Source organism: Cryptococcus depauperatus, chromosome 3 (assembly GCF_001720195.1).
Source record: "Cryptococcus depauperatus CBS 7841 chromosome 3, complete sequence".
Taxonomy (NCBI): domain Eukaryota; kingdom Fungi; phylum Basidiomycota; class Tremellomycetes; order Tremellales; family Cryptococcaceae; genus Cryptococcus; species Cryptococcus depauperatus.
Window position 1 is genome coordinate 1,664,775 of NC_089470.1, and position 11,972 is coordinate 1,676,746.

General features: G+C 44.1%; 4 protein-coding genes across 4 annotated transcripts; 1 reads left to right on the top strand and 3 right to left on the bottom strand.

Moving 5' to 3' along the window:
- Positions 1–3,394: 3,394 nt before the first annotated feature.
- On the bottom strand, positions 3,395–4,753 carry L203_102929 (uncharacterized protein; the record flags this gene model as incomplete). The annotated part of the gene is made up of 7 exons (XM_066212337.1): positions 3,395–3,409; positions 3,464–3,496; positions 3,546–3,568; positions 3,620–3,690; positions 3,733–3,788; positions 3,955–4,053; positions 4,097–4,753. The coding sequence occupies 7 exons, from the start codon at positions 4,751–4,753 to the stop codon at positions 3,395–3,397; spliced, it is 954 nt and encodes a 317-aa protein (XP_066068434.1).
- Positions 4,754–5,755: 1,002 nt separating this feature from the next.
- L203_102930 (uncharacterized protein) lies at positions 5,756–8,963 on the bottom strand (the record flags this gene model as incomplete). The annotated part of the gene is made up of 9 exons (XM_066212338.1): positions 5,756–5,764; positions 5,813–5,874; positions 5,923–6,311; positions 6,355–6,468; positions 6,515–7,338; positions 7,382–7,741; positions 7,795–8,260; positions 8,310–8,437; positions 8,589–8,963. 9 exons carry the CDS (start codon positions 8,961–8,963, stop codon positions 5,756–5,758), a joined length of 2,727 nt encoding a protein of 908 aa, XP_066068435.1.
- Positions 8,964–9,250: 287 nt separating this feature from the next.
- On the top strand, positions 9,251–9,924 carry L203_102931 (uncharacterized protein; the record flags this gene model as incomplete). The annotated part of the gene is made up of 3 exons (XM_066212339.1): positions 9,251–9,282; positions 9,328–9,551; positions 9,602–9,924. 3 exons carry the CDS (start codon positions 9,251–9,253, stop codon positions 9,922–9,924), a joined length of 579 nt encoding a protein of 192 aa, XP_066068436.1.
- A 480-nt stretch (positions 9,925–10,404) lies between these two features.
- On the bottom strand, positions 10,405–11,964 carry L203_102932 (tRNA pseudouridine(38-40) synthase; the record flags this gene model as incomplete). The annotated part of the gene is made up of 1 exon (XM_066212340.1): positions 10,405–11,964. The coding sequence occupies one exon, from the start codon at positions 11,962–11,964 to the stop codon at positions 10,405–10,407; it is 1,560 nt and encodes a 519-aa protein (XP_066068437.1).
- Positions 11,965–11,972: the final 8 nt, after the last annotated feature.

An 11,972-nucleotide genomic window follows, 5' to 3' on the forward strand; every position in this document is an offset into this window, starting at 1 on the left:
GTCAAGAGACAAAGAGAGCGTGAAGAAACCGGATGTAAATACGTTCACTGGTCCGGCAAGAGATACAGAAGCAATTCTGTTACATCTCCATCAGTTGGAGAAACACTAAGGGCGGCAGAGTTAATAGGTGACTCAGGAGATGCCGATCTGGATAAAGGAAGGCGCCGAGCGGCCATAGAAGTGGCCAACGCATCTATCCGATCCGATGATTTAGAGGAATAGATCGTGGATGTGGGCAAGCTCATGGCAAAGAAGGCTTTATCCCTCCACACATGGATCAACGCCTTCAAGAAGGATAACCTTTGTTACGACCAGTGCCGGCGGCTGGGATAACGACACAGGTGGACGATGATAATAATGGCGCTGGTGGCCATGTTGACGATATAACGGTAACGTATCCGAATGGGACTGGACGATACTGATAATTGGAAGTAATAGTGATAACAGCCTATATGTGTAACATATGATATTTGAATTCTCAAGGAGAATCCTCAACAACTACCTACTCTATATATATGATATATATCTAGTATCCTGCCTGTATCCACGTGTTATGACCTTGTGTGTGCAGGGTCATAACAACCTTCCCAGCGGCTGGGAAGTATCCGAAAGAAGAAGATGGACCAAGTTGTCCATGAGAAGGACTTCCGATTGGGCCGAATTCGACGCCAAATGTCTGTACCATAGAAGAAATATAGAAGGGACAGCATGCTACCCAGATGAGCGGCATACTGTCTATGTAATACTCTGGGTATTTCAGGGGATATAGCCAACAAATAATGATGCAATTCCGCTTGCATCATTGTGACCTTTTGGTCCGGAGCGTATTATTTAATTGTTGGTATTTAATTCACGACAGTCTACCACTACGTTGCCGGCCTATCTGATGAATTATATCAGATAGTGAAGGGAAGCTCATTGTTGTCGACGGGGACGTTGAAAGAGGTGCGAAAGCACATAGGAGATCAAGCTAGCCACCTAATGGAAAAGGAAGAGAGTTCCCGTGGGCATCATGTGGAATCCTATTACGGTATTAACCAGTGCATCAATTAACCCAAAAGGGATTGTTAATGGTGCTCGAACACCAACTTATGCATTGCTTATAACCTATTGTTACAGAACTGTAACAAATCCCCTATGAATAAGAAACCTTGGACTCGCGCTGTTACGACCAGTGGAAAAAATACAAAAAACGCGCCTAAGGAGATGCGTTGTTACCGATGTAGACAAGTCGGGCATCGCATCTCAGAATGCAAAAATCCACCCAAGAACAGGAAGTTAGCTCCTAGCATTATCCAGCTAGAGCTCGATGTTACAGTCTTACTGTAACTTGCGGCGATGTCCGCCGATGGAGGTCTGTGTATATAGTTTACATTTGTATCTTAGTTTCTCTCTTTCTTTTATATCTTTATTAATGTATGTCCAGGAGATTATACTCTAGGCCTATTATATTTAAAGAATATTGCATCCCCAGACTACATCTATGTTACAGTCTTACTGTAACCCCTGCGGAGATGGAGGGATGTCCGACGGTGGAGGCTGGTGTATATAGTTAACGTTACTTGTATCTTAGTTCTTCTTTATATTTCTATTAATGCAAGTCCTTGGGTATCAAATTACTTAGGCCTGCTATAGATTAAAACATACATACAGTCGAGAACCTAGTACCTAGAAACCCAGAAAATACCACAGAAAACCAACACAGACTTTTCCAGCCTGCATTCGCAGTGAATTACAGGACAGGCCGTGACAATCTAGACCTAGTCCCAAACCTCAGATTTACCTAGAACCCAAGAAACCGAATTTGTTGCGAGTATCTGCCAGCCTGCAATCAAGCAAGAGAAGAAGGTTGTGACAGAGACCCATTGGATTTTATTAAGACAAGGAGAACAGACTTCCACATTTTACGTTGCCAGAAGGGAAACAGGTCCGGGAGGAATTGGCCAGAAGGGACAGGTGCTATAACTGCCGTCAGGTTGGGCACATTAGTTCGGCTTGTCCTCAGAGGGGAAATTATCGTCTGCCTAAAGGACAAGCGTTTCAATTAGACGCGGAGGAAATTCAATTGGGTTATGCCAGCGATTTTGTGACAGCTCCAGAGAAGGAATACTCTCGGTATGCCCTCTTCCAGTCTCTCTTAACTATCAATGCCACTGCACTCGCTGATAGGTCCTCTGTCCCAATAGCTCCGAAGAATCTTAGACTTCTTCTCGACACGGGAGCTGCAACCTCGTTTTTCGATCCTTCGTTGGTGAAAAGTTCAGGATGGAGAGTGAGTAGCGAAATTGGACCAAAGAGGATCGTCTTGGCAGGTGGAAAGGTTGGACCGGTTGTCACCCAGTCTACTAGTGGTAGGATCCGCATAGGAGAAAGAATATACTCAGTTTCGGGCGTGGTGATGAAACTAAACGCAACATATAATGGGATTCTGGGAATGAATTTTTTCAAAAGACATCGCTTGCTGGAAGGATGCCCAGCATTCAGGCGACTACTGGCAGATGGAGGCTATGTAAGCATGGGCGAAAAATCCAAGATAGGTAAAGTGGTTTCGCTCTCGCCGACTGTTGTTTACTCTCCGCCTCTGAGATCCATGGCAAGTCACAAACAATTTGTCAATGAATTGAGGAGAACCTATAGAGATGTTTTTTTGTGATAATCTGGGAGACGTACAGGACTTTCCAGAAAACACAAGAAATAAGTCAGGCGTACAGTTTGAAATAAACTTAAAGCCGGATACGATAGCAAAGAAGTCTTCATCGTATCGCATACCCGAAGCTCTTCTCCCCAAATTTAAGGAAATGATAGCTGAGCACATCAACTCAGATCGTCTTGGGTCCTCTAGCTCGCCGTGGGCCTCGCCCGTTTTCCTTGTCAGTAAAGGAAATGGCAAATGTAGGATGGTATGCGGTTACCGAGCCTTGAACAATGCGACCATCCCGGATGTATACCCTATGGGTAACGTTCAAGACATCCTCCGAAGAACAACGACTGATTCTTTTGTATTTCAGTTGATCAAGTAGAAATCTCGTGGAATGGATTTCAGATAGTCGGTGTTTAAAGCTCACATGGTAATCATTAAAGAGGACATGACTAATGTTTACATTGAAGATGTTTGTATTCAATTCTCTATGGGAACACCTTGGCTATTATCAAGTGCTATCCATCACTCAACATACGGCAGTCAAGATGCTTGCTTTTCCAACCAGCCATCAAGCTCTGCCTTACACAATCCAAACAACTCCTGGTATATACATCTTATCTACTACACTCACCCGTTTCTGTTTACCCAACGTATCGATTTTTGGCAAACATCGCTATACTTGACAAATGTCTTTCTGCTGGCAGTTGTTTGATAGATCACTCATCTTGGACACATCTTCTGTCTTGTAGTACATCAAGACATGAAGAACTATGATCGCAACATCCATCAGCCACCCTCACGTCACTAGTATACCCAGCGCACCTCGAAGCAACGCATCCTTGTCCTTGGGAGGCCCTGCGGTCTGACCTTTGTCACCGTCGGTCCAGTGGTTAATCCCAAATACCATACTCTCCCCTTTCTGGAGATCTACCACATCTTGTCAACTCACGACAACAGTAAAGACCAAAGCAAGCTTACGATAGTCAGTGGGCGAGTCTTGTTTGACATCATTGAAGTATCTCGCTGTAGTGTCGTCCAACCAAACGATACTACCATTCACCTTGAGCCGGCGTCTCTTTCACAGCACTCACGTATAGTTGCTGTACATCTCTCTGGGATCATTCTCTTTGACATCGGGAAAGGCCACCTGACGTTGATCGATCTTTTGCTGAAGAAATTCATGGAGTTAATTCAATCGAAAACCATCAGCCATTATGTTCTCGACGTATGAAAAGCAACCGCTCTTACACCTTGGTCATACTAGAAAAACGTTTATGAGAACATGATCAAGAGGAAACAAGAAGATAACGCACATGGTAATTGTTGTTACGCATACCGATCTTATCAATCTCTGAGCTATAAATCATGAGATCGACTTCGTCTTGACCGGTGGTAGTTGAATGGTTCAGCCGCTAACCATTTTGATTAGCCTCGTTCTTGGAGAAAGACACGAACAAATGTTTGAGCGGTTCCTAGTACACCGTTGAGCTTGGCAGTCGTTTGGAAGATACCTCCAGTAATTTTTTTCTCCTTGTAGACAATCTCGGCGCAATTCATCTCGGCGCTCACTTTCTGATCTTTTGGAACTTTGAGTACCAGATCCCTATCATCGATATAGACGTTGTCCTTTCTCCCTTTGCATCCAACGCCGTCTTTCGTCGTTTGTTGAACCAATTCGCCATCGTTTCTCAACCATTGAGAATCGTCCCAGTTGACTTTTCCCAGAGCATTGAGTGAGTCGAAGAAGAACGAGTAGTGGTAAGGAAAGTAGACGTTTAGAGAGGTGACGTTGTAGCCACATTCACAACCTACTATGGGATTTTTGAGCTTCAGATTCTTTGGTAGACCAGTATTGGTAGGTGTGGCGTTTCCACTGCTTCCTGAAGGTGTGGCGTTCCCGCTACTTCCTGAAGGTTTGTTGCTCTCAACACTGGAAGGCTGGTTTCCCCCAGTGTCGGTGGGATTGCTTTGAGTGGAATAGACGGTCTTGGTTTCAATAACGGTTTTTGTATGGGCGCAACTCGTAGGGCCAGAGCTGGACGCTTCGGCGGCGTAGGCTGATATGTTTCCCAAAAGTAGGGAGAGAAAAAAAAGGTTAAGGGCCGGCCTCATCCTGATGGGTTATATTTGAGATTAGAACGGATATGTAAGTTGGAAGGAGAGGTTTTGACCGTTAGAGAACTTTCTTTGAAGTTATCTTGCCAATGCAAGGTGTCGAACAGATCGTATCTTAACATCACCCAGGAATACTGCCTCATATAAGTCGCCTGCTGCATAGATATGTAACGGAGAGCAAAAAAGGAAGTATTGACACCATCCTTTCAGCCCTCCGACCGTCTCTTTTACAGGTTTGAAGGAAAAGGAGAGGGGCGAGATGGTGAATGAATGTTTTGCTATGTGTAGGCTGTCAAATGATATCGCCGATTCCAAGTTGGCCTTGTGAGCTTTGAGGAAATCATAATATATTCAACAGGAATGGATCATGACATCCTAGCCATTTTCCTTCATCAGATTGACATGGACATTGTAATGCTATCAAGAAAGTCTATTGGAGAGAAGTAAACGGGCTCAGAAACAGTTAATGGATAAACATCGCTGTTTGCATTGTATTCTTTTGATTGACCAGTTCGTTTGGGACCGTTATCGATATGAATCCAGTGGTGGAAGTATAACGTTGCTTGCTTTTCCAACAGGTCATAGAGGTTACATAGAGCTGCATCTTGATATCACAGCTATTTTTTGAAAAGTGTTGGACGACAGATGATATGAAATAAAGATATATTTTGGCCTGGCCTAGAGTGCATGTATCAGGAGATAGTTTACGCGCTTTCTCAAAGAGGTTGATTGATACGACCAGACAGTGGAGGGGAAGCATGTTTCGTACAGTCCGTCAGGCATTCAACTCTGCGCCTAACTTTTTGAACATTGTCTGGACTACAAGCAGCCATGAATCGCTATGGCGTGGATTAGAGTATGTCTGTACAATGGAGAATACAAACAGGAAGTCCATCGCTTGACCAGATATATCTACACCCGCTCAGCCTTGACTTGATGTTATTCAAGTTTGTCTTGTCCAGTCCGTCTTCAATGGAATTTTCAACTACAGGTTATTCATTACAATAGCTATTCAAAAATGAGTTCTAGGACCAAGCAGTAATACTGTTTAATCACCGTAGAACATAATTTACAGCAATTGGCTGTCCCTTCATTCTCATACGTACAATCTGGGCATGCTAAACTCATCAGCGTAAACGCTTTGTAAAGTAAATCTGATCACTTACTGATTCTAAAGAGAAGTCCCGTGTCTCCAAAACCTTCTTTTTCATTCACTTTATCACTATCTTCATCAAACTGCTTGTCTTCCTCAACCTGTATCAATGTCATTTCATCACCATTCAGATATCCCATCTCTATCAGCGTCTCTTCATTGTCCAACTTTCTGTTTTTATAGTACAAGTCTTGGAGTAATGGAACCAAACCCGTTTGTGAAAAAATGTTGGCTTTGAGGCTCAAGACAGAGTTCTCGCCAGATGTATAAACTTGATAAGATTTGGATAAGGAACGATAGGAGTAAGAAAAAATACGTTTCGGGGGAATATCGACGTCATCTGCATCCTCCAAAGCAGCTCGAAGTACGATAGAGACACACACTTCTGTATACGACGAAAGCCTAATTGCCAATTAGCGATAGTCCTCTCTCAAACTTTACTGACCTGTGGACTCTGCATGGCTCACACACGGCAGGCGAAAACGATGTTATAGTAGTCCTTTTTCCTTTTGTTGGTTTTGCTCCAAACTTCACAGTAATTGGCACATGATTGCCATATCTAATAAGGTATTGAGCGTATGTGATGAAGACAACAATGGTCATACTTTTGACATATCAGTTTCCAGCCAGCTTCATTTATAATTCTTGGCTTTTCCATTTGCGGGTCAAAATCCAATAAGCCATGTTGACACAAGTTCATTTGTAGTGACGGTCTCTTTTCTCCTGGCGCTTTTGTGTATCTTCCCCATGCTTTTAGAAACGTTTCTGGCAACACATAATAATCGATTCCAAAGGCTGGTGGACTTGGGTCGAGGTTTCTCTTGATCAATCTATCAATCTTAACGTCTGACTTCCAATCTTTGATTTTTTGAATGTCGGCATCTGCGTCTTGAGAGCATGTTGGACAGGCAATATACGTAGATTGTATAGAAGGAAATGGACCGAAAATAGATTGTAGGAATGCAAGAGCTTGTGAATTCACGGTTGTCCACGCGGGCATCTTAGGAGAAGGCTCGTTGTGAGGGCAAAGTAAGGTGTAGTCCTCCGATATGGGCAAAGCATCAGGCGGCAACTTGCCGTTACGCCAATGTGAGAGCCACAGCTTGGGTAGACACCATTGATCTGCTTCTTCGAGACTGTTGAGCTCATTAAAGCGGGCTAAAACGGCTTGTCGTCTGGCTTTATCTAAACGCACCATAAAACCCTTCTCAATACAAATGCGACATATATCAATTTCAGGTGGGTCAAAATACTGGGTAAGTTTCTCGTGAGCGTTCCAAGAGATTGTCAACACGTCAAACGTCTTGGTCGGATCGATTTGGAAGTGAGAGCATAGAATGGAGGAATAGTCGAATTGTACATATAATCTTTGAAACTCTTTAGTCTCCATCCATTTCAAGAGGGCCTCTCTAGGTACGATGTAATCGGTCTATACTAGGTCAGTAATGTCTTCACTTAACGAATAAACTGACGCCGGGAAGACTTTTTACAAAATCCATTTTTGCCCCTTTAATGTGCTCCCACTCATCATAGAAAGCTTGCATTTGAACCCCTTCCTTGTCCCTTTGTTGCCTGAACAGAGCATTTTCTTCCTCAACCCTATTCATAACATTTTTCGGGGGCTCTCTTGGAAAAATCTTACCATCTCTTCTTGAGTATACCAACATGTATGCATCTTTCGATGATTCTTCATTGTCACCAGAATTAGGTCGATTGAGTCTAGTTTTTTTGCGGGGTCGTTCTGGTTTAGATATTACTAGTTCGTCATCACAGATATACCATGTATCATCGATTTCGTCATATGTCTCGCATATAAAATGTCCATAATGTGCCTACCGAAACAATACTGTGAGTGAGAAACGCATTGGCAGTCTATAGCACTTACACTGGATCCTGTATGCGATATCACTCCTCTTAAATCATAGTATGAATTCCCCAAGACAATTTCCTTCGGATACTTTATATTCGCATTGATCTTCTTCCTAGACATACTGATTGAGTCATACACAAATCTCATGAGCGAAAAGTGAATGACTGGCGGAAGCTTTACAGGCACCTGTCTCCTCGTCGCTTTCCTGTTTTGCTGGCACTGCGGACAGTTATACCTGTTATCATCATCTAGAAGCTCGGGCTGCATCATCGTTTCAAGTTGATTTTGTAGAGTAGTGTTGTCCTGGAGATCGAGCTCAAGCTCAAGAAAAGTAGTCTCAGTTGCGCTCTCGTAGCCACATTCGCATTGTGTAATGTAGCGCATCGTACCCTCAAATTGGTCTGTGACAAGCGATCTAACATCGAGATTTGCATGCTTGGAAAATTCTGAGGCAATGAGCGATAAGAAGAGTTTTGAAAATCTGCTCATAGTTTAAACAAGGATAGATGAAAGTATAAAAGACGACGCACTCGGCAGCATCTTGCTGATCACTCTCTTTGAGTCGTAAAGCGTGAATCAAACACAATGGATCTACAATCCTTCTATCAGAGTATTCAAGCATAGCGAACACTAATGCGAGATGGTACAATGGGGAAGTCTGACTGCTCAGCCATGGTCAAGCAACCATACACTTACTTCCGTCGTTACACAAGCGTAAACACCATTACGAAAGGCTATATTGCGATACCACAATTGTAAAAAGGCGTTTGCCTGGCGTAAATTAGCATTAAAATCATCAAACAACTTACATAACAAGTAGCTCCGAGATTCAAAAGCCCAGCAGGTCCCTCTCTCTCTTCCGAAACAGCACCCATTCGCTCGTATACGTAGTCTTTCCTGGCACCGGGGTTCTGATAATGTTCCATTTTGAGCCAGTTGTAACACTGGTAGTTTTTTCGACATGATCTGGCCTTGCACAAACTGTCTTTTCCTTTCTTATTCAGCCGTGAAGTGGAACTGTTCTTCTGTTTATCATCCTTCTGAGAATCCAGCAGACAAGGCTTCGCGCCAGATAGACCAGCTGCTCGTCGTCGATGTGAGAGAGTAATTTGTGAAGCCGACTGTATCTCTGTGCCAACCCAATCCCAGTCTTGGGATCGACTCTGAATGGATTGCTTCGCCATGAGGTCAGCCGAAAAGCTGCGTTGTATTTTGGTGTAAGGGACTAGATGTTTTCTACATATCAAGTCTAAATACAAAAATATAAAAGAACATGAATTAATGGTTATAAACACGTCGTTTTCAGATGGTTCTGGCGCCTAACTAATTTAGGCACCATTAACATGTGTAGAAAAAAACAGCATTGATGGTGTGCCTAATTTTATGCGATTAGGCTTGCCGCTATTGCTATTCTCCAATTTTAATTTATTCTACATTCTTCATCTGTCTTTTCTAAACGAAAACGATAAAGATGGGCAAATACTATTGTGACTACTGCGATATGTGAGTACTATCAGAATCCTCTCTGCACAACTCTGACAGCCATAGCTACCTCACTCATGACTCAATGAATGCCCGCAAAGCTCACAATTCGGGTCGTAATCACGTCGCCAACGTTCGAGATTACTTTGCCGGTCTGGGTGGTAATCAGGCTCAAACGCTCATCGACCAAATCATCCAGCAGCATGAGAGTGGTGGCAGAAATCAGATGATGATGGCGCCGAGTATGCGAATGGGCGCGGGATTCATGAATCCTCTGGCTACTGGCCCTGGTACGTTCACCGGTTTCTCATAAGTTTTGAGTTGAAAGTAGATTTCCAAGGTTATCCGCCTCTGTCTCAGCCTCCTCCTGGACAATCTCCATTCTTTTACCCTCCTGCGACTGGCGCTCCGCCTTTCCGACCACCTTTCCCGCCTTCTGCATCCCCTTCTGCTCCTGGAATGCCTGGCGCCGGTCCTCCGCCAGGTATGCCTCCCTTTCGCCCACCGCTATTTCCTTCAAATAATGCCTCGCCTGGCCCGGGAGGTCCACAAGCAAGTCCGATGGGATTTAGACCCCCTCCTGGGTTTCCTGGAGCACTACCCCAAGGGCCACCAAGTTTTGTTCCAGCTCTAGCACAAGATCTAGGGCAAATACGACCATAAAGCAGGGATTCGTTATTTTGCAAGGAGTTCGCGCATACAATGGACCGGACCTATGTTCTGTTAGAATAAGATAGGAATGTAGGCGATAAGATTGACAGGTTGATGATGGATATAAAATAAAAATCATTCGGGAATTGAGATAACTGGTAGAGAATGTCGTTACTAAGCTCGACGAAACCATTGAAAAACTTGGCTGTACTGGGCGGGACAAACATGAGTCTAAATGGATCATGTTTTGAACTTTCCCTAGAATATACTTTTATGCTTAGTGATAGTATGTCAATTCACCAAGGTTTGACATACGTCCTTTCAATTGTACATACGGATAGAGCTATGTCACGGATTCATTCGTTATTCAGTAAGACATTAATAGTCGTCATTTCCTGCGTCTCACCTATCTTAATGGTGAGCCAAAGATATCAATTTCAGATCTAGTGGAGCAACGTAGTACACAATATCAATATAGCTACTCAATATGGCTTACTCATTCTCACGAATTTCTATTCTCCCGTTCTCTTCCCTCTTCTCTCTTCTTGCCTTCCCCTTCCCCTCTTTCCACTTCCTATTCACTTCTTCTGGTTCTTCGCCTCTTGGTCGGTCTTCCACTCTCCTATATTGGCCAGTCTGCATGTATTCACCTCCACCTATTGGCCATAGTGTTTGCTCCTTATTTTGAAAATTTTCTTCCTGGGATAAAGCTTTCTCAGGAAGTGGCGAGCCGAGAATCCGAACGAGTGTACGGAGTGATCCAGAAACTTGCCATGCTTTGAGCTCGGCTGCCTGTCTTGCCACTTCCAATGTTCTTGCCAATCCCTCCATCCCAACATTCGCCTCTCTAGTTTTTTTCTCTCTTTCTGTAGGAGATAAGTTCTGAAAAGGACCATCATAACCCGAAAACCTCCAATCAAGTTCACCCGTTTCGTACCCGCATTTGTGTAAAGTGAGAGGCAATGGATGACCCATAGTGTAGTGTGGTTTACTTGAAAACTTCTCTACATTGAGGAGGTCTTGAACGAGCGTAGGGGGCTCTAGTTGAGCTCCTATAAGGAACAGAACAGCAATAATGTGACGGATTTGATGCCATAAGAAAGCGGTGCCTATCAAGTTGAAAACAACCATTCCTCCGCCAACACCTTGATCCGCGTTCGACGAAAAGTAGGCTTGCAAGACCCCACGAGTGTGGTTTTCAATTTGCTTGCTACCATCTAATTTGCAAAAGTTTCTATAATCATGTTCGCCTATCAGATACTGCGCGCCTTTTTTCATCTGTTCTAGATCGAGAGGTGGAGAGGTGAGAGTGGGCTGCAGATGAAAAGCGTAACGGTAGTGGCGGTATGTGCATGAAAAGCGAGATGAAAAGTTGGAAGAAAGCGGGGACCATGCAAGGATGCGAATTGAAGGAGGTAATAGAGAGTTGATCAGTTTAGGGTATGGGTATTCTTGAGGTTTCTTGTCCGTTTCACTTGCTTTTTGGTGCTGCTGTTCATCTTGCCCTCCCATATGTACTGTCTCTATTTTTGCGATAGGCTCCTTGGGCTCTCTCCATCCGTCTCCCAAATCTTCGCCTCCGTCTCCCTTGCGACGGTTTGACCTCACCCAAAGATTGACCACCTGACCCTCTCCACTGACGCCCCTATCTGTCCGGCCACATCTCTCGAATTCACAACCTTCCCATCCCTTTCCTTCTTCGATAAGCTTACTTTTCTCCAAAGCTTGCAGTATTTCAGCCTCTATTGTGGGTATGGGTGGTCCGCCCGGTGAACAGGGTGCTTGGAGGGCGAGCCCAGAATAGGGCCATCCGTGGTATGCAATGAGAAGGGCAATATGGCGAGTAGGATGATTCGAGAAACGGAAGGGCTTTTCTGACTTCTTCTTGGCTCTCCGCTCTGCCTTGGTTGTGTGTGTGAGTACCGGTAGGCCAGCTTCAGGTTGCATTTTGGACACAGCAAGCGGGCCTGTCTCTCCACTGCGAGATAGCTTTTCAAGCTGTACCAGCCTATGCAGCAGATCCTGTCTTGACATGTTGGCGTATCGCTCCATTTTGCTGC